The sequence below is a fragment of the Pinus tabuliformis genome, chromosome 8, assembly GCF_031772625.1.
Source record: "Pinus tabuliformis cultivar Carrire ecotype Pingquan chromosome 8, CPIR1, whole genome shotgun sequence".
NCBI lineage: Eukaryota > Viridiplantae > Streptophyta > Pinopsida > Pinales > Pinaceae > Pinus > Pinus tabuliformis.
The window spans coordinates 866385088-866411302 of NC_142294.1; the positions used below are offsets into that span (position 1 = coordinate 866385088).

Here is a 26215-nt window from a genome sequence, read left to right on the forward strand (position 1 = left end):
ACTGAGGGATAAATACAATACCACGTGCATTCATATTGGGGGATATATATTGAGGAAAAAATGACGTTTTGAGCATATAATAAGGTGTAAAGAGTTTTTATATTGGCAAGTATAAAAATTGTAGCTCAAATTTAATGAAAACATATAAAGGGGTATAAAAAAAATTAATGAAAAAATGGATACCTACAATATCTAGTGAAAATAGGGGTTTTTTAAATTGGGAATATGTATTGGGTTCGTATTGGTAGGGGGTTAAATAATGTGAATTTTAGAGGTATTTTCCAATATGTAGTCAAATTACGGGTAATTTTTAGTATGCCATGAATGCACATGATATGTCAGAGGTTCATTGAGTGAATTCTCCGTGATACATCATGACACATACACCTAAACCTGGTGTACAACATAATACAATACATACACCTACACCCGGTGTACAACACAACACATATTCTTATGCCCTACAAACAACACAACACATACATATGCATACAAAGAGTACAACAAAATGAATACACATGTAATGATACCACAAATATACAATGCACATACACAATACCACATGTACACAACACAACATGTACGACATGCACACAATACCACATGTAGACAGTACCACCCGCACAATGTGTACACAACACCACATGTACACAACACCACCTACACAACATGTACACAACACCGCCTGAACAACATGTACACAACACCACGTGCACAAGGTGTACACAACACCATCTACACAACATGTACACAACACCACGCGAACACAACACCACATGTACAACATGTACATAGAACCGCACACACAAAACACCTCTATCCCGGTGTCACTAATAACGGCGGCCCTGTGGCAATCAAATCCTTACCATCATTTGGCCTCTTCACTCATTCCATACATTTGGTAATATGGCAAGGGGGGTCCTCATAAAGACCACTTGACACATGGCATTTAATCGTTGCATTCCGTAAGAGAGAATTCTAATGCTAATGTTGTCAAACAGTTTACGTGCACATGGCATACATAATCACAAGATTGGGGATAATGTTTTAATCAAGTTCAGTCTTCATCATGTGGGCATGGATCCATTCACGACATCGTAGAACCCTTAAGTGCGCACCCACTGGCAATACGCCAACCATGATAACAATATCATGGCTCACTCCTTCCGGCCTCAAGGCTTCTTTGACATCTTCACTCTGAGCATAAGCAGCAATCGTGTTACCCCATGAGACGGCATCTCGTTGATGTCTTCAGTCAAACAATTGACGTGCGAACTCCAGATTCCCAAATTTGGCATACATTATAGCAGGTGAATTATTATTTGACACAAAACATTTTCCATCCATATTTTCCTCTGGAACCGCCAAAGCATGAACAAAAGGAGGATTACAAATTTGATTTGTACTCGAGGCATTTTCTGCATTTTCTGTGGTGGTAACTGCAGCATCTATAACCATTTGTTGACTTCCTCTTGAAAAGTCCCATGCTACAATTTTTGAATCTAATCCCCCAGATATAACTTCCCATGGCCGCCAAGGATGAAACTGCACAGAGCTGCAAATATTTGTGTGTACGGATCTGAGTGTTTTGTAAAGGCAATGTTGACGAATGTCAATAATCTTTACTTCTCCTCTGTCATCTGCAGCCGCAAGAAAAGATGACTTAAAGTTCATAGTAATCTGATTTATGTCCTCTGTATTGAATGTGTACTTTTGCACTTGTCCACTGGAAGGTGCCATCCGCACATTCAAGCAAGTAACTATGTTTGCATATGCTGCATACAAAATATCATCATTTCCTGGACTGAAACAAACAGAAGCAACTGGTTCATGTATGCGCATCATTATAAACCAAAACACAGAAAATAAGTACATTGAGGTTAATATTCTTTGTCCATGATGGTTCCATAGGTACAAAATTATGCCTCTGCATGCTGGGATGAGTTTAAGTGTCTTTGTATGATATGAAGAACCAACAGATCCATTAGCATCATTGTAATAGCTGTCCACATATCTATTGAACAAAGATTGCTGCCCAAATGGCTGTATGATAGGCATTGGTCATGCATCCATCAATGAACCAATTATTGCACCCTTTCTAAGAAACTCACACTGACCAAACTTAATGACAAGCATTGATGATGACTTCTTGAGAACATGCCACCTGTAAAATGTATCCGCCCCAGAACTATTTTGCATAACAGCTACTATGGATTCGAACAAATCCCCCATTTCGTAGCACGCTACGAAATCACTAAAACAGGCTGCGCTGTGAAACTGCTAAAGGATTCATGCGCTGCGAAAACACTTGGTCTTTAAGCTAATCTGAGCAAATGTTTGGAAACGGAATTTTCAATGATAACAGTGGCTCCACTTGGGATAGTGTGCCCTTGTGGTGCACTAAGAACTCGTAGTTCCAGTGCCTTATAAAATTTATTCATTTATGACAAACTAAAACTTGCTCAACAATCATCACCTTCAAGCTTCTGGGGCCTTCACCTCGGGCTTAAGCTTGATGATCACTGTAGGAGAAAGAAATCTACATCTACTAAAGGAAATGCTCAGTCAACCTTGAGCTTATTTGCCTTTTCCTACCTACCTACCCTAACAATTTCAACTTCTTTCTGCTCAATCAATATGGAATTTCCAATGTAGCCAATCATTTATCTTATCTGACGTTTGAGTCCTTTGGCTGTGCTTAAAACAAAAATAAATCAGATACTGAAGTGACCAAGGCAGCATGAGGTGTAACTGTTCTTCAACATGAAAATATAATTGAAATCCTGAACAGTAAATATTTTCCATGTATTCAGCTATAGGGTCAAAAAACACATGGTTAGTTTGCTGATTCTTGTAACTTTCAGGCCACTGATTCTCAACCACACAAGACCCCTTTGATGTGCTATCCAATCTGCTATTTGACAAGCTATCCAACTGCTTTTCTGAATCATTCCAACAAACAATGGAATTTTCCTCATTATTATCCTCATTCTTTGGTGTAAGCTGCTGCAAGAAATTACAAAAATGAACAATCTTTTCCTCTGCCTGAGGGTCGTAGAAGCTGTCTTCCAGCACTTCTTCTTGCTGTGTGCAATCGATTTCATACTCATGATGATCTGAAGCCTGACAAATCTGCTGCATCTCTACATCAATATCAAGGGATGAAACATGGTTTTCACAAATAAACCCCTGCTGATCTTCATGCTGTGTTTCATGGGATGTTATATCTCCTCCTTGGTGCTGGAATGCATTGTTATGAAGAGCCTCTAAAATTTCTTCATCCGTGAATTCATCATCATCATAACCATCCTCTAAATACTTAATAAGACTTAAAGAATGTCTACAGCAGTCTTTGAGCAGCAATAAGGAAGGATAACATTCTTTATACATTTCACAGAATTCATCATGAAAACTAGCAAGTGAATATATTGAACCATTTTCCAGACTTTTATACCAAGACCATGCTTTTCCTTCTAAAGTGGTCATGAACATTTTCATGAGACAATCTTCAGGGAAATGAACCTTAAGACTGCGTACATGCATATGGAATTTAACCAAATGGAGAGCAGCATCATCCTTCTTTTCATCTTTGAATATTGGAAGATCCTCTAACCAATCAACCTTTGGCATAGGATTTGGAAAACCAGGGATATGAGACCGATCCATAGGAGCATACCTGGCATTCATTCTTGCAGTAGAATCCATCTTGAAACTTCATCAAGCTACTGATCTTCTAGCAGTGGAGTCACCTTCCAATTTCTAATTCGATGTGTGGAGTCACCAAGGTAGTTTTGCAGCCTCAAAAAGATGTTTGAGCTCCTGCTACCTTCAGAAGTTCAACCTCTTAATTTCGGGAATGAATAGACTTCAGGCTCCCGGCAGACGCACCAAAATGTTATCACAAAATCGTGTACTAAGGGCTGCTACTTAGCAAGATCTCATGCAACTATTTCAAACCAGGCTTTAGACTAAGGCTTAGCCTCCTTAGTCAGAGAGGGCTCTCTCACAGATTTTTGATATGGATTAATAACAAGAAAAGATGGCTAACTCTTCAAATAGTACATGAAAATAAGCTGGTTGGAACAACAAAATAACGCTTCTTCCATTGGGCTCATGGAGTCAAACACCTTTGCAGTAAACTATTAACTACTCAATCATGGAAGCCAAGGCATATAATGTTTAAACACTCAGAACATTTCTCAAAAAGAACCTCAACTCATAAACATACACAGGAAGTCTGAGCACTAGGTGAATTCAGAGTGATTGCATGTCTATTGAGCTGTAAAACAGAAAGGATAAAGACAAAACCACATATATTCTGAGCCTTTGAACACAAGATGAATCTTGGGAAGAAAAAGTAATCTTTCTATTACTGTTAAAGTCTTTTTACATTAGCCAATATAAAAACTCTGTTTTTTCATAAATCTCCAACCTCAATTACATCAGAGTTTTCACTATATATAGGAAAAACCTACTTAACTACTTCGAGTCTCCTCCTCAAGCATGAGGGGAGCTCGATGACCTATCATTAACTACCCTTATCTATTTTTAAACAAACTCATTAAATACATAAAGTATTGAGTTGTAATTACAAAGAGTCCTAAACACACTAAAACTCTAACTTCATCTCCTCGTATGCCTGATTCCTTTCTTGATCTTTGACAGCTGTCTTTTGTTGGTTAGGCTCAAGATGATTGAGCTACAGATGCAAAGAACGTTGACTTTGGATACCTGTAAGCGCTGATGGATCATTTATCGTCAGGATCAAAACACCTATTTTTAAGGTCCCTGTCTCCTACCATCCTCCGAAAATGTAGCAGCATGTTCCTAACTCTTTAATAACTCAAAGTATGGAACGCTGCTACCAAACACCATGTCTCCAGATGAGCTGTAGGCTGTATTGATGTACAGGTGTCTCTCTTCTAACATTCCCGGTCAAACTGTTTATTCTGCATTGAAAACATCACCTACAGCAGTTTCGTAGCGCGCTACGAAACTGCTGTGTGACTTAAAAAACACAGTCTTCCTCTAAACTCCTCACAAAATTGAATAGCTGCTGTTGCCATTCCTCAGTTTCACCTTTGCTATGCTGAGATTCAGAATCACATTCCCTGTAACATGAACCTTCACATTGTCCAACAATGTTCAAAGATTCTGTGATGCCAGCAACTTTAAGTTTACATTTTAGGTACCAAATGAACATTGGCGTGATTATCAGCATACTGACCTCCAACAGATGGACCAACTGCACATAAATCTTTTCGAGCTTCTGATTTGCTTTGGCCTGTGAGAGATTGATCAAGTACACTAGTATCACTTACAAACTTTTCAACAACAAAGCGAACCCGATGCTCTTCCAGCAAGCACCAGAAGTGCTTGTATTTGCAATACCATTTGGTACAAAGTCTAATAAGTTCCCTCCTTCCCAGCGCTAACGGTGCTTCTTCATTTCTCACATCTAATTGATCTGTCAGGAGCTCATGTGTCATATTTGGAATAACACCCTGCAGCATCCGGGGCGCACACTGATATATATCATAAATAATCGCATGGTAGGCAGTTTGCAAGGAGACTATTTATATTATCTAAACTGCGGAAAGCTATAACAATCAAATGAAAGACATCGCTCAACACATCATCATTGTAAGGAGCCTCTGGTGTTGTGATTCTGGTGATTTCACTAATGCAGGTGGCCATCAGAAGTGCCACATCTCTATCCTGGTGTCACTAATAACGGTGGCCCTGTGGCAATCAAATCCTTACCATCATTTGGCCTCTTCACTCATTCCATACATTTGGTAATATGGCAAGGGGGGTCCTCATAAAGACCACTTGACACATGGAATTTAATCGTTGCATTCCGTAAGAGAGAATTCTAATGCTAATGTTGTCAAACAGTTTACGTGCACATGGCATACATAATCACAAGATTGGGGATAATGTTTTAATCAAGTTCAGTCTTCATCATGTGGGCATGGATCCATTCACGACATCGTAGAACCCTTAAGTGCGCACCCACTGGCAATACGCCAACCATGATAACAATATCATGGCTCACTCCTTCCGGCCTCAAGGCTTCTTTGACATCTTCACTCTGAGCATAAGCAGCAATCGTGTTACCCCATGAGACGGCATCTCGTTGATGTCTTCAGTCAAACAATTGACGTGCGAACTCCAGATTCCCAAATTTGGCATACATTATAGCAGGTGAATTATTATTTGACACAAAACATTTTCCATCCATATTTTCCTCTGGAACCGACAAAGCATGAACAAAAGGAGGATTACAAATTTGATTTGTACTCGAGGCATTTTCTGCATTTTCTGTGGTGGGAACTGCAGCATCTATAACCATTTGTTGACTTCCTCTTGAAAAGTCCCATGCTACAATTTTTGAATCTAATCCCCCAGATATAACTTCCCATGGCCGCCAAGGATGAAACTGCACAGAGCTGCAAATATTTGTGTGTACGGATCTGAGTGTTTTGTAAAGGCAATGTTGACGAATGTCAATAATCTTTACTTCTCCTCTGTCATCTGCAGCCGCAATAAAATATGACTTAAATTTCATAGTAATCTGATTTATGTCCTCTGTATTGAATGTGTACTTTTGCACTTGTCCACTGGAAGGTGCCATGCGCACATTCAAGCAAGTAACTGTGTTTGCATATGCTGCATACAAAATATCATCATTTCCTGGACTGAAACAAACAGAAGCAACTGGTTCATGTATGCGCATCATTATAAACTAAAACACAGAAAATAAGTATATTGAGGTTAATATTCTTTGTCCATGATGGTTCCATAGGTACAAAATTATGCCTCTGCATGCTGGGATGAGTTTAAGTGTCTTTGTATGATATGAAGAACCAACAGATCCATTAGCATCATTGTAATAGCTGTCCACATATCTATTGAACAAAGATTGCTGCCCAAATGGCTGTATGATAGGCATTGGTCATGCATCCATCAATGAACCAATTATTGCACCCTTTCTAAGAAACTCACACTGACCAAACTTAATGACAAGCATTGATGATGACTTCTTGAGAACATGCCACCTGTAAAATGTATCCGCCCCAGAACTATTTTGCATAACAGCTACTATGGATTCGAACAAATCCCCCATTTCGTAGCACGCTACGAAATCACTAAAACAGGCTGCGCTGCGAAACTGCTAAAGGATTCATGCGCTGCGAAAAAACTTGGTCTTTAAGCTAATCTGAGCAAATGTTTGGAAACGGAATTTTCAATGATAACAGTGGCTCCACTTGGGATAGTGTGCCCTTGTGGTACACTAAGAACTCGTAGTTCCAGTGCCTTATAAAATTTATTCATTTATGACAAACTAAAACTTGCTCGACAATCATCCCCTTCAAGCTTCTGGGGCCTTCACCTCGGGCTTAAGCTTGATGATCACTGTAGGAGAAAGAAATCTACATCTACTAAAGAAAATGCTCAGTCAACCTTGAGCTTATTTGCCTTTTCCTACCTACCTACCCTAACAATTTCAACTTCTTTCTGCTCAATCAATATGGAATTTCCAATGTAGCCAATCATTTATCTTATCTGACATTTGAGTCCTTTGGCTGTGCTTAAAACAAAAATAAATCAGATACTGAAGTAACCAAGGCAGCATGAGGTGTAACTGTTCTTCAACATGAAAATATAACTGAAATCCTGAACAGTAAATCTTTTCCATGTATTCAGCTATAGGGTCAAAAAACACATGGTTAGTTTGCTGATTCTTGTAACTTTCAGGCCACTGATTCTCAACCACACAAGACCCCTTTGATGTGCTATCCAATCTGCTATTTGACAAGCTATCCAACTGCTTTTCTGAATCATTCCAACAAACAATGGAATTTTCCTCATTATTATCCTCATTCTTTGGTGTAAGCAGCTGCAAGAAATTACAAAAATGAACAATCTTTTCCTCTGCCTGAGGGTCGTAGAAGCTGTCTTACAGCACTTCTTCTTGCTGTGTGCAATCGATTTCATACTCATGATGATCTGAAGCCTGACAAATCTGCTGCATCTCTACATCAATATCAAGGGATGAAACATGGTTCTCACAAATAAACCCCTGCTGATCTTCATGCTGTGTTCCATGGGATGTTATATCTCCTCCTTGGTGCTGGAATGCATTGTTATGAAGAGCCTCTAAAATTTCTTCATCCGTGAATTCATCATCATCATAACCATCCTCTAAATACTTAATAAGACTTAAAGAATGTCTACAGCAGTCTTTGAGCAGCAATAAGGAAGGATAACATTCTTTATACATTTCACAGAATTCATCATGAAAACAAGCAAGTGAATATATTGAACCATTTTCCAGACTTTTATACCAAGACCATGCTTTTCCTTCTAAAGTGGTCATGAACATTTTCATGAGACAATCTTCAGGGAAATGAACCTTAAGACTGCGTACATGCATATGGAATTTAACCAAATGGAGAGCATCATCATCCTTCTTTTCATCTTTGAATATTGGAAGATCTTCTAACCAATCAACCTTTGGCATAGGATTTGGAAAACCAGGGATATGAGACCGATCCATAGGAGCATACCTGGCATTCATTCTTGCAGTAGAATCCATCTTGAAACTTCATCAAGCTACTGATCTTCTAGCAGTGGAGTCACCTTCCAATTTCTAATTCGATGTGTGGAGTCGCCAAGGTAGTTTTGCAGCCTCAAAAAGATGTTTGAGCTCCTGCTACCTTCAGAAGTTCAACCTCTTAATTTCGGGAATGAATAGACTTCATGCTCCCGGCAGACGCACCAAAATGTTATCACAAAATCGTGTACTAAGGGCTGCTACTTAGCAAGATCTCATGCAACTATTTCAAACCAGGCTTTAGACTAAGGCTTAGCCTCCTTAGTCAGAGAGGGCTCTCTCACAGATTTTTGATATGGATTAATAACAAGAAAAGATGGCTAACTCTTCAAATAGTACATGAAAATAAGCTGGTTGGAACAACAAAATAACGCTTCTGTTACACTAAAAAATGTCACCTTGACTACTTACAGTTAGTATGGCTCAAATCAACAGTCATGCTACCCTCTTAGGCAAGTCTCATGCCTCTGTTATCCATCTCAAACTCAAAGAAGAGAGAAAGTCTTGTAAAAACTATGTTTATCTCTGGGGTCGCAGGTTCTCTCTAGCCTTACCTGCGGGGACGCTGACCATGTTCACAAAATCTGCGTCCATGGACGCTCTGTATGTTAAGGGACAGGTGCGTCCCTCTGTAAAAGGCAAAATGCGCGAGTTTTATCTTGAAAAAGTTACTTGTGGTTACTTCTAGAACATTCTAGAGGTCGGTTTGATGAAATGGATGCGCCTCCAGTTGGTTCATGTATCTCTATTAAGGGGGAACTTATCCCATCAATAAGGGAGCTATCCCACCCAAAGAGGGGGATGATCCCATTGATAGTGGACCTGAATAACCTCTTTACAGCACTATAAATAAAGACATTGAGCCAGAGGGAGAAGAGGTTGGAGCTATACATTTTCTTTGGGTAAATGCTGCAGGATTTAGGTCTTCCATTAGAGCCTTTGTGAGGAGAGATTGTCTTCACTTGATTCTACTTGGGAGAGGGTGAGCTTTGTCAAAGTAGAGGAAAACCCTTGATGGACCCTGGGAGGAACTTGCACAACACCAAGGCCAGGTTGTAAGAGTTTCTTTGTTTCGTTATTAATACAAACTGGTTTATTTTTCTCAATAGCTTGTGTTAATGAGTTATTTCATGTGTTCCTTGGTCTGCATGTTGAATATATGTTTTATTATATGAAATGCAAGTGCTTGGTAATTGTTTGATTGTTTGTGGTTGCAGGAATTGACTTGAAGGAGGAGCTCATTCGGATCGTCAAGAACGGACTTCAACAACAGCGTTTTGGAATAAGGTAAGCCTAAACACTTGTAGTTTTCATGTTGTAAAAGGTGTATTTAGAGAAAGATCACTCCATTTTGTCTTGTTTGTCATTAGAATGTCTTAGACTTCTAGGAAGGTCAGTCGTGTCCGCACCCTTGACAGATTCCGTGTGACAAATTGGCGACTCCGCTGGGGAATCCATTAATGAGAAAGTCTTTTCCTTTGTGTGAACTTTGCTCTGAGAAAATCATTTTTATTTTCTGGTTTTTGACTGTGAGAATTAGTATTTGGGTGGCTTAGCTTTAGATTTAGTTAGATTTGGTTTTTCTTCATTTTTCCAGAAGGACGCACCCTCTTAGTACTGCACAGTGCGTCTTTGGACGCACTTTTGCCGTTTGCACAGAGCGGGCCCGCGCCTGTTCTAACGGGTTGCCTGCGTCTTCCTGTAAAAATTTAGGAAAACTCCATTTTTGCTTTAATTGCTTTTAGATTTTGTTTTTTCTTAGTGTTTTCTGCCCAGATCCTTTAGTACCCTGTCAAAAATTTTCACCTGAACTTGTTTCATTAGCATTCCTGCTTTTAGCTTTCATCAATTGGGTGTTTTGAGTCTCTTTTTTGAGAAATTCTTAATTTGATTTCCTTTGGTCATTACTTGGAGGTTTCTCTCAGTCTTTTCACAATTTTGCATCTTTTTGCTTTTGTTTTTGCAAAAAAATTTCCCCCTCATTCGCTAAATTGTGTATGAGTGTTAATCGCCTTTGAGTGTTTTTATGTTTTGATCTTTGGAACTCTCACCCAATTTTCTCGACTTGCACTTGATTGGTTCTTAGATTACATTAGAATCATCTTGTGTTTGATAATTCTCTTGCATAGATCACATTTGCATAATTAGAGTTCTCAGTTTCAGAATATGAATGAAAAATGTGCATAGATTACATTTGCATACTTTTCATGTGAATTGTGCATAGATTACAATTGCATAGTTTACATTCTGAAAAATCAATCGTAGATTTAGATCAGCTTTCTTTGATTTGAATTTACACAAAAATAAAAATAAAAATTGGTTTGGAATTGATTTGCATTAGTTTTTCTTGATGAAATTAGTGCATTAGAGAATTTGTTAAATTTTCTCTTAATGATCAATTTTTTGCATTGTTGGAAGTGAATGGAAACTCTCTCCTTACTTTAGTTAGGATTCATCGAATTGAAAAGATCACATTATCATATTCGATTGCATTCAGTTGAGTCGGGTCATAACACCATTGGTTTCATATCCATTTACCCATTTGAGTAATAACAACCTTAATAACACAGCGCTTAATTAAAATTCATCTAGTAATTTTTACATTTCTAGGGCTCTGAAGCACCAACATAGCTTAGGCTAGTGTCTTGGAGTAGGTGAGTACTTAACTCTCCAAGACAGTAAAACCAAACAAGTAGCTGATCTTGTGATAGAATCAAATCCAATTGTTACATTTACACTCTGGGAAAGCTCCTCTTAAAGGAGAAGCACGAGCTCGTGTCCGAACCAGTGAGGGGATCCATCCTCCCTCGTTGGGAACGACGCCAGACAGTACGTATTACAAACGGTAAACCTCGGATTAACCATTGTCGAGGAGCCAGGGGTCACTTATCGGTAAACCTTGGATTGTTGTCAAGGAGCCGGTAAGGGGATTGAGCTTGCTACTCTGCCCTTGCGTGCTGTCGGAGTTTAGACTGTTCCCCCAGGTGTATTTGTTACTGTTGGTGACCTTAGTGACCATAATCTTTAGGGTTCTACCGAGGTGACGGTGGAGGGAAGGTCCCACTGTACCTGGAGCAGACGTCGGTTATACTCACTTGGATTTTCCGGGGGGTTCACTTCACTTCGAGACGGTTAAAGTGGAGGAACTTGGTCCGGTCTATTCATTAAGCAGGTTGCCGGGGTAACTATTCCACCCACCACTTCTGTACTGAATTCGGCGATGTTGGATTTCATCACCAACTAGTGTTTTCGGTCCGGAAGGCTACTGTTTGTGTGTGGTTTGACTCCTAGATTTGATAGCGCGTGTTAATTTGTTTGTTTTTACTTTTAGAGACCATAGGTGTGAATTGTGAATTTTAGTTGTTAAGTGTGAATTGTGAATTGTTAATTTTAGTTTTAAATTATTAATAAAATTCACTGAAGTTGAATAAAATGGCAAATGTTCCGGAATTTATCAACCTAGGAACCCCTCCTAATGAGAATCCTAGTACTTTTCCTTACTTTGGAAATGTTGGTCCTCCTTATATGGCTACTTTGTCATTACCTGGATTTACAATAGGTTTACCGATATGGTTATTTTCAACTTCGTTGGCCCAAAATACTCCAATTGTTCCATCTCAACCGGATGCTTCACCTCAACAGAGTTCACCATCTCAACATCACCAACCTTCTGTTGACCCTTTACCTTCTTCGCCTAATTTTTCTTCCTCCATTTCTTCCTCTTCGCCTGGTAAAAGCCTTGATGCTAGTAACCAGGAGGCTAAGAAGAAGAAGAAAGGGAAGAAGAAGAAGAAGAAGAAGAAGCAAGATAAGAAAGAAGTCAACCAACCAACCATGGCTGTAAGTGTTAGTTGTGTTGAGGAAAATTCCGACATGCATCGTAAACCCAAATACCCTTGCAGGCTTTGTAAGGGTGACCACTTCCTTGTCAATTGCCCTGGTATTCCAAAGGTCTTGGAAGTATGGTCAGAAAAATCTCATCAACTTTCCATTGATCCATCAACCAGTGATAGTCAGGTTCCTGGGAAAAAGGGTAAAGTTAGGTTTCCTTGTAAGTTATGCAAAGGGAGTCATCAAACTCACATTTTCCCTCACATGGATGAAGCCTCAACTTTGTTGGAAAACCTTACTGTTCCACAGCAAGAATTTCCAACTGGTTACCGTAAACTTTCTCCCAACCTACCGTCAACTGACGGAGTGATTGATCTAAATTCAAATACGGTCGATCACACTCTTCCATTGGAGAGTGAAACTCATGTCACTCAGGTTGGTGATCAATTAGTTGATCAAGTGGTCGATTCAATTTCACATTCGGTCGATCCCACTTTCCATTTAGAGAGTGAACTTCATACCGCTCAGGTTCTTCTTGTTACATCAGATTCTTCTATGCCGGGGGGCATTTCACCTGTTTCTACAGAACCCGCTCCAAGTACTGAGGTCTTTTCCTTTGATTGGAATAGACTGACAGAACCTCGTCTTCCTTCCTCCATCCCTTTCCAAATCATTGTCAAGGCTGGTGGTAGGGACATACATCGTACTCAGGTAGATGAAGGTGCTTCTGTTAGTATTTTATCCTCAACTGTTTGGAAAGCTTTGGGTTCCCCTCAGCTTGCGCCTATTACGCAGAATCTGAAAGCTTTTAACAGAACCATTAGTGAACCTTTAGGGATCCTTCCTAAGTTCTCTATTACCTTGGAAGGTAAAACTGTCTGTATTGATCTTATGGTAGTTCGAGGTCCCTTGGATTTCAATTTACTCCTTGGGCGAGACTATGTTTATGCAATGAAAGCTGTCGTATCGACACTCTTTCGCGTGATGTCTTTCCCTCACAATGGCAGTATTGTGACTGTAGACCAGCTTTCGTTCCCTAGTCTTTTTTCAACTACCAATAATATGACACCCCTAAATGTTCCTGATTCTAAAGTGGTATCTACCCTGCCACGGGTTAATTATGTGGCAACCGGTCCCATGATTTCAGTTACCGATGTAAGTGAGCCTCTCACTGTTTGCTCATCTTCCTTTGATTTAGCTCCGGTAATTGACATGGAAAACTCTATGGGATTATTTGAACACGATGTTCTTATCCCTTTTGAGTCCCTTGACGTGTCTTCCTTCCAAAAGACTATTCTTCCTTCTGATGAAGACCTCTTGGAAGCCATGATCAAGGTGTGTCCATTGACATGTCTTTCTTCCAGTTGGAAGCCATGATCAGTGAACACGAGGATAGTTTGTTCCTCTCTCAACCTCGTTAAAAAATGAAATTGGATGTTATGAGGAAAGTTCCTGTTACTGAGTCAACCTCATTAAAAAATGAATCAGGTAGATAGTAGGTTATATAGGAAAGTAGGATTAGCATGAGGAAAGTTCCTTTTACTGTGTCAACCTCGTTAAAAAATGAATCAGTGTGTACGAGGAAAGTTCTTTTTACTGAGTCAACCTCGTTAAAAAATGAATCAGTGAGTACGAGGATAGTTTTTTCCTGTATCAACCTCGTTAAAAAATGAAATAGGCTAGCATGAGGACAGTTCTTTTACTGAGTCAACCTCATTAAAAAATGAATCAGCTAGATTTTAGGATATGTAGGTAGATTGTAGAAAGTAGGATTTTGAGGACAATTCCTATTACTGAGTCAACCTCGTTAAAAAATGAATCAGGTTTGAGGATAGTTCCTGTTACTGAGTCAACCTCGTTAAAAAATGAATCAGGTATGAGGATAGTTCTTTTCTTGTGTCAACCTCTTTAAAAATGAAACAACTCCCTTTTCAAGTTAAATATTGAAAGTAAACCTTCATTTCATCCACCTCATTGAATGCAATGAAGCCTGGGGGGCATGTACCTCATTTCGCATCATTATGCTGGGGGCATGCGAACTTTTTGAGCATAGTTCCTTGTCTTGTGTCAAGCTCGTTAAAAAATGAAACACGGGTAGGTTAAGTAGGTAGATTGTAGAGAGTAGTCATGAGCATAGTTCCTTGTCTTGTGTCAAGCTCATTAAAAAATGAATCAAGGATTTTAGAGCATAGTTCCTTGTCTTGTGTCAAGCTCGTTAAAAAATGAATCAAGGTTTTTAGAGTAAAGTTTTTTGTTAGGTAGATTGTAGAAAGTAGTTATGAGCATAGTTCCTTGTCTTGTGTCAAGCTCACTAAAAAATGAAACAACTCCCACAAGTCTTTCCAAGATCTTGAAAGAAAAGCTTCATTCCATCCACCTCATTGAATGCAATGAAGCTTGGGGGGCATGTACCTCGTTTTGCGTCATTACGCTGGGGGCATGCGAACTTATAACAAGCATAGTTTTTCGTTTCAAGCTTGCATAAACATGAAACTGAATCCGAGCATAGTTCTTTTCCTGTGTCAAGCTCGTTAAAAAATGAAACAAATCCTCCTCTACTTGAGTCGAGAGTTTGACTAGATCTCGTAAATGTTAAGTTGTATATTTAGGTTAGTTATTTCAGTGTTTTGCATAATTTTCTTACAGTTTTAGGTCGAGTCTTTCTAATGATCTCGTTCATGAACCTTCATTTCATCCAGCTGGTTGAATGAAATGAAGCTGGGGGGCATGCACTCTAGCAGTTACGCTTAGGGGGCATCAAGCACAGTTTCTCTCTGTTTCAAGCTTGTATAAAATGAAACTACTTTGAAGCATAGTTTTTATCTATTTCAAGCTTTTGTAAAAATGAAACCTATTTCGAGTCAATTTCAATTATTTTCAAGACTCGTTAAACTCATGAAAATACCGAGATTATTTTGCTATTTTTCATTCTCGTAAAACAAATGAAAATGCCGAGTTCTTTCCGTCTTTTCCTGCTCGTAAATTAAATTGAAAGTCGGCCATATGAGTATATTTTTATCATTTTTTCGAACTCATTAAAACTTACGAAAAATTGAAAACCATGAGTACATTTTTATCCCTTTTTCGAACTCGTTAAAACTTACGAAAAAGTGAAACCTCAGAGTCATCTTTTAAGCCCTTTTCTGACTCCTAAAACATGAAAATATCGCCGAGTGTTTCTTTTACACTCGTTAAAATGGAATTAAAAGACGGTCCCCTTTTAGCTCTTTTCTGACCGCAAAATCAGGAAAAGATTGCCGGGTTTTTGTCGTTTCGAACTCGATAAGGAAATAAAACGACGTGTCCTTGATCGCTTTTTACTTTTCAGGTTAACGACACTATTATGAAAGTACTCCTTGGTCGCAAGATCAAGCGGTTCCCCCAGGTATTATTTTATACTTTTTCGGGCTTGAGGGACACAAATATACGAAAAAGTTCAACGTGGAGTCTCCTTTAGTTTTTTCAGACTCTCTAAAATTGAAAAACGCCGAGTTTCTCCTATACTGGGCTCGTTAAACTTTTACAGTAGAGGACCTGTTCAATTACAAACAGGAACGAACCACTCCTTCCTAGGGTTCGAATTTAAACTAGGTTGGACTCGTCCGAAGGATGAGCTTATAATCAAGCATATGTTATCCTCCTCAAGCTTGTTAAAAATAAAGAGGTACTTGCCAGAAATGGTGGGGGAAAAAAGAGAAGAATGAACCTATTTGTCACCTTTTGTCTCAAAAGAAACTTTATTACCGCTCTTGAACACGACACTTTTCATTCACCTGGGTTGGGAAATCTTTTACCTCACAGTTGACCAAATCACTTTGAAAGTCTTTAACCGGGTTCCAGGGGTTAACTTTGAGTTATACGTCACCAAGCCATCTGTTGTGTCGTTATGTGTTCAAGAGGTCTGCAAGCAAAAAATTTCATCTGCAAAATACTTGTCATCCATTTGACCATCCCTGAGTCAGTCCTTACAGCAACATTTCTTCAACTTGAACAATGATTTCGTGTTGTGGGCTTGCCTGCAACGGGTCGCTTTCTATCGACATCGACACATTATCTAGAAAGATGACTTAGGAATCGACAGTACCTTGAAGTCTGCATGCATCAATGGCAGGTTTCTCGCCTTTGACGTCAGTTTACATCATTGACTTTCGATCAAAGGATTCCGTGAAGTGTTCGACATCAAAACATCTATTCACATTTCACGGGTTGTGCTTGGTACTTTGAGGACCATTGACATTACTGGTGGTTTCTCTCACGCTTGTTAACAGTTTACATCATCGACTGGTAATCAAGTGGTTTCTAACATGTTCGACATCGAATCATTTAATCACATGCTAGAATCGTACCAATTCGGGAAGTAGAAGTGAAGACCCTGGATCTAGTTTCTACCATCCAGGCTGCGAGGAGTTTTGTATTCATTATCTATTTAGACTAATCATAAATAGATGGCTGCGTCCATACTGTGTCTACAAAAGTCTATAAAAATGATGTACTGCAAGATCATTCCTGTATCAGAATAGTTAGTCCATTAGTTAAAGTTTTGAATCTGAGTATGGGAATGCCTACCTCAGTGATGATATAATCTTATCCATGTATTTTGTGTTGAAAATTGCAGGTTCCAACCAGGCCATCCACAAGACAATCCTTGAAATGATAAAGCGCTTCACCCTTCCTAGAATTACAAAACCCTACTCTATTCCAGGCTTCGCACTTTAGGGGGCAATCTGTTACACTAAAAAATGTCACCTTGACTACTTACAGTTAGTATGGCTCAAATCAACAGTCATGCTACCCTCTTAGGCAAGTCTCATGCCTCTGTTATCCATCTCAAACTCAAAGAAGAGAGAAAGTCTTGTAAAAACTATGTTTATCTCTGGGGTCGCAGGTTCTCTCTAGCCTTACCTGTGGGGACGCTGACCATGTTCACAAAATCTGCGTCCATGGACGCTCTGTATGTTAAGGGACAGGTGCGTCCCTCTGTAAAAGGAAAAATGCGCGAGTTTTATCTTGAAAAAGTTACTTGTGGTTACTTCTAGAACATTCTAGAGGTCGGTTTGATGAAATGGATGCGCCTCCAGTTGGTTCATGTATCTCTATTAAGGGGGAACTTATCCCATCAATAAGGGAGCTATCCCACCCAAAGAGGGGGATGATCCCATTGATAGTGGACCTGAATAACCTCTTTACAGCACTATAAATAAAGACATTGAGCCAGAGGGAGAAGAGGTTGGAGCTATACATTTTCTTTGGGTAAATGCTGCAGGATTTAGGTCTTCCATTAGAGCCTTTGTGAGGAGAGATTGTCTTCACTTGATTCTACTTGGGAGAGGGTGAGCTTTGTCAAAGTAGAGGAAAACCCTTGATGGACCCTGGGAGGAACTTGCACAACACCAAGGCCAGGTTGTAAGAGTTTCTTTGTTTCATTATTAATACAAACTGGTTTATTTTTCTCAATAGCTTGTGTTAATGAGTTATTTCATGTGTTCCTTGGTCTGCATGTTGAATATATGTTTTATTATATGAAATGCAAGTGCTTGGTAATTGTTTGATTGTTTGTGGTTGCAGGAATTGACTTGAAGGAGGAGCTCATCCGGATCGTCAAGAACGGACTTCAACAACAGCGTTTTGGAATAAGGTAAGCCTAAACACTTGTAGTTTTCATGTTGTAAAAGGTGTATTTAGAGAAAGATCACTCCATTTTGTCTTGTTTGTCATTAGAATGTCTTAGACTTCTAGGAAGGTCAGTCGTGTCCGCACCCTTGACAGATTCTGTGTGACAGCTTCTTCCATTGGGCTCATGGAGTCAAACACCTCTGCAGTAAACTATTAACTACTCAATCATGGAAGCCAAGGCATATAATGTTTAAACACTCAGAACATTTCTCAAAAAGAACCTCAACTCATAAACATACACAGGAAGTCTGAGCACTAGGTGAATTCAGAGTGATTGCATGTCTATTGAGCTGTAAAACAGAAAGGATAAAGACAAAACCACATATATTCTGAGCCTTTGAACACAAGATGTATCTTGGGAAGAAAAAGTAATCTTTCTATTACTGTTAAAGTCTTTTTACATTAGCCAATATAAAAACTCTGTTTTTTCATAAATCTCCAACCTCAATTACATCAGAGTTTTCACTATATATAGGAAAAACCTACTTAACTACTTCGAGTCTCCTCCTCAAGCATGAGGGGAGCTCGATGACCTATCATTAACTACCCTTATCTATTTTTAAACAAACTCATTAAATACATAAAGTATTGAGCTGTAATTACAAAGAGTCCTAAACACACTAAAACTCTAACTTCATCTCCTCGTATGCCTGATTCCTTTCTTGATCTTTGACAGCTGTCTTTTGTTGGTTAGGCTCAAGATGATTGAGCTACAGATGCAAAGAACGCTGAATTTGGATACCTGTAAGCGCTGATGGATCATTTATCGTCAGGATCAAAACACCTATTTTTAAGGTCACTGTCTCCTACCATCCTCCGAAAATGTAGCAGCATGTTCCTAACTCTTTAATAACTCAAAGTATGGAACGCTGCTACCAAACACCATGTCTCCAGATGAGTTGTAGGCTGTATTGATGTACAGGTGTCTCTCTTCTAACATTCCCGGTCAAACTGTTTATTCTGCATTGAAAACATCACCTACAGCAGTTTCGTAGCGCGCTACGAAACTGCTGTGTGACTTAAAAAACACAGTCTTCCTCTAAACTCCTCACAAAATTGAATAGCTGCTGTTGCCATTCTTCAGTTTCACCTTTGCTATGCTGAGATTCAGAATCACATTCCCTAAAACATGAACCTTCACATTGTCCAACAATGTTCAAAGATTCTGTGATGCCAGCAACTTTAAGTTTACGTTTTAGGTACCAAATGAACATTGGCGTGATTATCAGCATACTGACCTCCAACAGATGGACCAACTGCACATAAATCTTTTCGAGCTTCTGATTTGCTTTGGCCTGTGAGAGATTGATCAAGTACACTAGTATCACTTACAAACTTTTCAACAACAAAGCGAACCCGATGCTCTTCCAGCAAGCACCAGAAGTGCTTGTATTTGCAATACCATTTGGTACAAAGTCTAATAAGTTCCCTCCTTCCCAGCGCTAACGGTGCTTCTTCATTTCTCACATCTAATTGATCTGTTAGGAGCTCATGTGTCATATTTGGAATAACACCCTGCAGCATCCGGGGCGCACACTGATATATATCATAAATAATCGCATGGTAGGCAGTTTGCAAGGAGACTATTTATATTATCTAAACCGCGGAAAGCTGTAACAATCAAATGAAAGACATCGCTCAACACATCATCATTGTAAGGAGCCTCTGGTGTTGTGATTCTGGTGATTTCACTAATGCAGGTGGCCATCAGAAGTGCCACATCTCTATCCCGGTGTCACTAATAACGGCGGCCCTGTGGCAATCAAATCCTTACCATCATTTGGCCTCTTCACTCATTCCATACATTTGGTAATATGGCAAGGGGGGTCCTCATAAAGACCACTTGACACATGGCATTTAATCGTTGCATTCCGTAAGAGAGAATTCTAATGCTAATGTTGTCAAACAGTTTACGTGCACATGGCATACATAATCACAAGATTGGGGATAATGTTTTAATCAAGTTCAGTCTTCATCATGTGGGCATGGATCCATTCACGACATCGTAGAACCCTTAAGTGCGCACCCACTGGCAATACGCCAACCATGATAACAATATCATGGCTCACTCCTTCCGGCCTCAAGGCTTCTTTGACATCTTCACTCTGAGCATAAGCAGCAATCGTGTTACCCCATGAGACGGCATCTCGTTGATGTCTTCAGTCAAACAATTGACGTGCGAACTCCAGATTCCCAAATTTGGCATACATTATAGCAGGTGAATTATTATTTGACACAAAACATTTTCCATCCATATTTTCCTCTGGAACCGCCAAAGCATGAACAAAAGGAGGATTACAAATTTGATTTGTACTCGAGGCATTTTCTGCATTTTCTGTGGTGGGAACTGCAGCGTCTATAACCATTTGTTGACTTCCTCTTGAAAGGTCCCATGCTACAATTTTTGAATCTAATCCCCCAGATATAACTTCCCATGGCCGCCAAGGATGAAACTACACAGAGCTGCAAATATTTGTGTGTACGGATCTGAGTGTTTTGTAAAGGCAATGTTGACGAATGTCAATAATCTTTACTTCTCCTCTGTCATCTGCAGCCGCAAGAAAATATGACTTAAAGTTCATAGTAATCTGATTTATGTCCTCTGTATTGAATGTGTACTTTTGCACTTGTCCACTGGAAGGTGCCATGCGCACATTCAAGCAAGTAACTGTGTTTGCATATGCTGCATACAAAATATCATCATTTCCTGGACTGAAACAAACAGAAGCAACTGGTTCATGTATGCGCATCATTATAAACCAAAACACAGAAAATAAGTACATTGAGGTTAATATTCTTTGTCCATGATGGTTCCATAGGTACAAAATTATGCCTCTGCATGCTGGGATGAGTTTAAGTGTCTTTGTATGATATGAAGAACCAACAGATCCATTAGCATCATTGTAATAGCTGTCCACATATCTATTGAACAAAGATTGCTGCCCAAATGGTTGTATGATAGGCATTGGTCATGCATCCATCAATGAACCAATTATTGCACCCTTTCTAAGAAACTCACACTGACCAAACTTAATGACAAGCATTGATGATGACTTCTTGAGAACATGCCACCTGTAAAATGTATCCGCCCCAGAACTATTTTGCATGACAGCTACTATGGATTCGAACAAATCCCCCATTTCGTAGCACGCTACGAAATCACTAAAACAGGCTGCGCTGCGAAACTGCTAAAGGATTCATGCGCTGCGAAAACACTTGGTCTTTAAGCTAATCTGAGCAAATGTTTGGAAACGGAATTTTCAATGATAACAGTGGCTCCACTTGGGATAGTGTGCCCTTGTGGTGCACTAAGAACTCGTAGTTCCAGTGCCTTATAAAATTTATTCATTTATGACAAACTAAAACTTGCTCGACAATCATCACCTTCAAGCTTCTGGGGCCTTCACCTCGGGCTTAAGCTTGATGATCACTGTAGGAGAAAGAAATCTACATCTACTAAAGGAAATGCTCAGTCAACCTTGAGCTTATTTGCCTTTTCCTACCTACCTACCCTAACAATTTCAACTTCTTTCTGCTCAATCAATATGGAATTTCCAATGTAGCCAATCATTTATCTTATCTAACGTTTGAGTCCTTTGGCTGTGCTTAAAACAAAAATAAATCAGATACTGAAGTAACCAAGGCAGCATGAGGTGTAACTGTTCTTCAACATGAAAATATAACTGAAATCCTGAACAGTAAATATTTTCCATGTATTCAGCTATAGGGTCAAAAAACACATGGTTAGTTTGCTGATTCTTGTAACTTTCAGGCCACTGATTCTCAACCACACAAGACCCCTTTGATTTGCTATCCAATCTGCTATTTGACAAGCTATCCAACTACTTTTCTGAATCATTCCAACAAACAATGGAATTTTCCTCATTATTATCCTCATTCTTTGGTGTAAGCAGCTGCAAGAAATTACAAAAATGAACAATCTTTTCCTCTACCTGAGGGTCGTAGAAGCTGTCTTCCAGCACTTCTTCTTGCTGTGTGCAATCGATTTGATACTCATGATGATCTGAAGCCTGACAAATCTGCTGCATCTCTACATCAATATCAAGGGATGAAACATGGTTCTCACAAATAAACCCCTGCTGATCTTCATGCTGTGTTCCATGGGATGTTATATCTCCTCCTTGGTGCTGGAATGCATTGTTATGAAGAGCCTCTAAAATTTCTTCATCCGTGAATTCATCATCATCATAACCATCCTCTAAATACTTAATAAGACTTAAATAATGTCTACAGCAGTCTTTGAGCAGCAATAAGGAAGGATAACATTCTTTATACATTTCACAGAATTCATCATGAAAACAAGCAAGTGAATATATTGAACCATTTTCCAGACTTTTATACCAAGACCATGCTTTTCCTTCTAAAGTGGTCATGAACATTTTCATGAGACAATCTTCAGGGAAATGAACCTTAAGACTGCGTACATGCATATGGAATTTAACCAAATGGAGAGCAGCATCATCCTTCTTTTCATCTTTGAATATTGGAAGATCTTCTAACCAATCAACCTTTGGCATAGGATTTGGAAAACCAGGGATATGAGACCGATCCATAGGAGCATACCTGGCATTCATTCTTGCAGTAGAATCCATCTTGAAACTTCATCAAGCTACTGATCTTCTAGCAGTGGAGTCACCTTCCAATTTCTAATTCGATGTGTGGAGTCGCCAAGGTAGTTTTGCAGCCTCAAAAAGATGTTTGAGCTCCTGCTACCTTCAGAAGTTCAACCTCTTAATTTCGGGAATGAATAGACTTCAGGCTCCCGGCAGACACACCAAAATGTTATCACAAAATCGTGTACTAAGGGCTGCTACTTAGCAAGATCTCATGCAACTATTTCAAACCAGGCTTTAGACTAAGGCTTAGCCTCCTTAGTCAGAGAGGGCTCTCTCACAGATTTTTGATATGGATTAATAACAAGAAAAGATGGCTAACTCTTCAAATAGTACATGAAAATAAGCTGGTTGGAACAACAAAATAACGCTTCTTCCATTGGGCTCATGGAGTCAAACACCTCTGCAGTAAACTATTAACTACTCAATCATGGAAGCCAAGGCATATAATGTTTAAACACTCAGAACATTTCTCAAAAAGAACCTCAACTCATAAACATACACAGGAAGTCTGAGCACTAGGTGAATTCAGAGTGATTGCATGTCTATTGAGCTGTAAAACAGAAAGGATAAAGACAAAACCACATATATTCTGAGCCTTTGAACACAAGATGAATCTTGGGAAGAAAAAGTAATCTTTCTATTACTGTTAAAGTCTTTTTACATTAGCCAATATAAAAACTCTGTTTTTTCATAAATCTCCAACCTCAATTACATTAGAGTTTTCACTATATATAGGAAAAACCTACTTAACTACTTCGAGTCTCCTCCTCAAGCATGAGGGGAGCTCGATGACCTATCATTAACTACCCTTATCTATTTTTAAACAAACTCATTAAATACATAAAGTATTGAGCTGTAATTACAAAGAGTCCTAAACACACTAAAACTCTAACTTCATCTACTCGTATGCCTGATTCCTTTCTTGATCTTTGACAGCAGTCTTTTGTTGGTTAGGCTCAAGATGATTGAGCTACAGATGCAAAGAACACTGACTTTGGATACCTGTAAGCGCTGATGGATCATTTATCGTCAGGATCAAAACACCTATTTTTAAGGTCCCTGTCTCCTACCATCCTCCGAAAATGTAGCAGCATGTTCCTAACTCTTTAATAACTCAAAGTATGGAACGCTGCTACCAAACACCATGTCTCCAGATGAGCTGTAGGCTGTATTGATGTACAGGTGTCTCTCTTCTAACATTCCCGGTCAAACTGTTTATTCTGCATTGAAAACATCACCTACAGCAGTTTCGTAGCGCGCTACGAAACTGCTGTGTGACTTAAAAAACACAGTCTTCCTCTAAACTCCTCACAAAATTGAATAGTTGCTGTTGCTATTCTTCAGTTTCACCTTTGCTATGCTGAGATTCAGAATCACATTCCCTGTAACATGAACCTTCACATTGTCCAACAATGTTCAAAGATTCTGTGATGCCAGCAACTTTAAGTTTACGTTTTAGGTACCAAATGAACATTGGCGTGATTATCAGCATACTGACCTCCAACAGATGGACCAACTGCACATAAATCTTTTCGAGCTTCTGATTTGCTTTGGCCTATGATAGATTGATCAAGTACACTAGTATCACTTACAAACTTTTCAACAACAAAGCGAACCCGATGCTCTTCCAGCAAGCACCAGAAGTGCTTGTATTTGCAATACCATTTGGTACAAAGTCTAATAAGTTCCCTCCTTCCCAGCGCTAACGGTGCTTCTTCATTTCTCACATCTAATTGATCTGTCAGGAGCTCATGTGTCATATTTGGAATAACACCCTGCAGCATCCGGGCGCACACTGATATATATCATAAATAATCGCATGGTAGGCAGTTTGCAAGGAGACTATTTATATTATCTAAACCGCGGAAAGCTGTAACAATCAAATGAAAGACATCGCTCAACACATCATCATTGTAAGAAGCCTCTGGTGTTGTGATTCGGGTAATTTCACTAATGCAGGTGGCCATCAGAAGTGCCACATCTCTATCCCGGTGTCACTAATAACGGCGGCCCTGTGGCAATCAAATCCTTACCATCATTTGGCTTCTTCACTCATTCCATACATTTGGTAATATGGCAAGGGGGGTCCTCATAAAGACCACTTGACACATGGAATTTAATCGTTGCATTCCGTAAGAGAGAATTCTAATGCTAATGTTGTCAAACAGTTTACGTGCACATGGCATACATAATCAAAAGATTGGGGATAATGTTTTAATCAAGTTCAGTCTTCATCATGTGGGCATGGATCCATTCACAACATCGTAGAACCCTTAAGTGCGCACCCACTGGCAATACGCCAACCATGATAACAATATCATGGCTCACTCCTTCCGGCCTCAAGGCTTCTTTGACATCTTCACTCTGAGCATAAGCAGCAATCGTGTTACCCCATGAGACGGCATCTCGTTGATGTCTTCAGTCAAACAATTGACGTGCGAACTCCAGATTCCCAAATTTGGAATACATTATAGCGGGTGAATTATTATTTGACACAAAACATTTTCCATCCATATTTTCCTCTGGAACCGCCAAAGCATGAACAAAAGGAGGATTACAAATTTGATTTGTACTCGAGGCATTTTCTGCATTTTCTGTGGTGGGAACTGCAGCGTCTATAACCATTTGTTGACTTCCTCTTGAAAATTCCCATGCTACAATTTTTGAATCTAATCCCCCAGATATAACTTCCCATGGCCGCCAAGGATGAAACTGCACAGAGCTGCAAATATTTGTGTGTACGGATCTGAGTGTTTTGTAAAGGCAATGTTGACGAATGTCAATAATCTTTACTTCTCCTCTGTCATCTGCAACCGCAAGAAAAGATGACTTAAAGTTCATAGTAATCTGATTTATGTCCTCTGTATTGAATGTGTACTTTTGCACTTGTCCACTGGAAGGTGCCATGCGCACATTCAAGCAAGTAACTGTGTTTACATATGCTGCATACAAAATATCATCATTTCCTGGACTGAAACAAACAGAAGCAACTGGTTTATGTATGCGCATCATTATAAACCAAAACACAGAAAATAAGTATATTGAGGTTAATATTCTTTGTCCATGATGGTTCCATAGGTACAAAATTATGCCTCTGCATGCTGGGATGAGTTTAAGTGTCTTTGTATGATATGAAGAACCAACAGATCCATTAGCATCATTGTAATAGCTATCCACATATCTATTGAACAAAGATTGCTGCCCAAATGGTTGTATGATAGGCATTGGTCATGCATCCATCAATGAACCAATTATTGCACCCTTTCTAAGAAACTCACACTGACCAAACTTAATGACAAGCATTGATGATGACTTCTTGAGAACATGCCACCTGTAAAATGTATCCGCCCCAGAACTATTTTGCATAATAGCTACTATGGATTCGAACAAATCCCCCATTTCGTAGCACGCTACGAAATCACTAAAACAGGCTGCGCTGCGAAACTGCTAAAGG

General features: G+C 39.3%; 3 protein-coding genes across 3 annotated transcripts; all 3 read right to left on the reverse strand.

Annotated features, from left to right (window-relative positions):
* Positions 1 to 1251: 1251 nt before the first annotated feature.
* Positions 1252 to 1842, reverse strand: LOC149238308 (uncharacterized). The gene has a single exon (XM_089369525.1). It carries the CDS (start codon positions 1840 to 1842, stop codon positions 1252 to 1254), a length of 591 nt encoding a protein of 196 aa, XP_089225651.1.
* Positions 1843 to 6148: 4306 nt separating this feature from the next.
* LOC149238309 (uncharacterized) lies at positions 6149 to 6739 on the reverse strand. Its single transcript, XM_089369526.1, has one exon. The coding sequence runs from the start codon at positions 6737 to 6739 to the stop codon at positions 6149 to 6151; it is 591 nt and encodes a 196-aa protein (XP_089225652.1).
* An 18440-nt stretch (positions 6740 to 25179) lies between these two features.
* On the reverse strand, positions 25180 to 25770 carry LOC149238310 (uncharacterized). Its single transcript, XM_089369527.1, has one exon. It carries the CDS (start codon positions 25768 to 25770, stop codon positions 25180 to 25182), a length of 591 nt encoding a protein of 196 aa, XP_089225653.1.
* Between the last annotated feature and the right edge of the window lie 445 nt (positions 25771 to 26215).

Bases quoted from the DNA above. Each gene is read 5' to 3' on its own strand.
- LOC149238308 (XM_089369525.1), bottom strand. From the start codon at position 1,842: ATGCGCATACATGAACCAGTTGCTTCTGTTTGTTTCAGTCCAGGAAAT.
- LOC149238309 (XM_089369526.1), bottom strand. From the start codon at position 6,739: ATGCGCATACATGAACCAGTTGCTTCTGTTTGTTTCAGTCCAGGAAAT.
- LOC149238310 (XM_089369527.1), bottom strand. From the start codon at position 25,770: ATGCGCATACATAAACCAGTTGCTTCTGTTTGTTTCAGTCCAGGAAAT.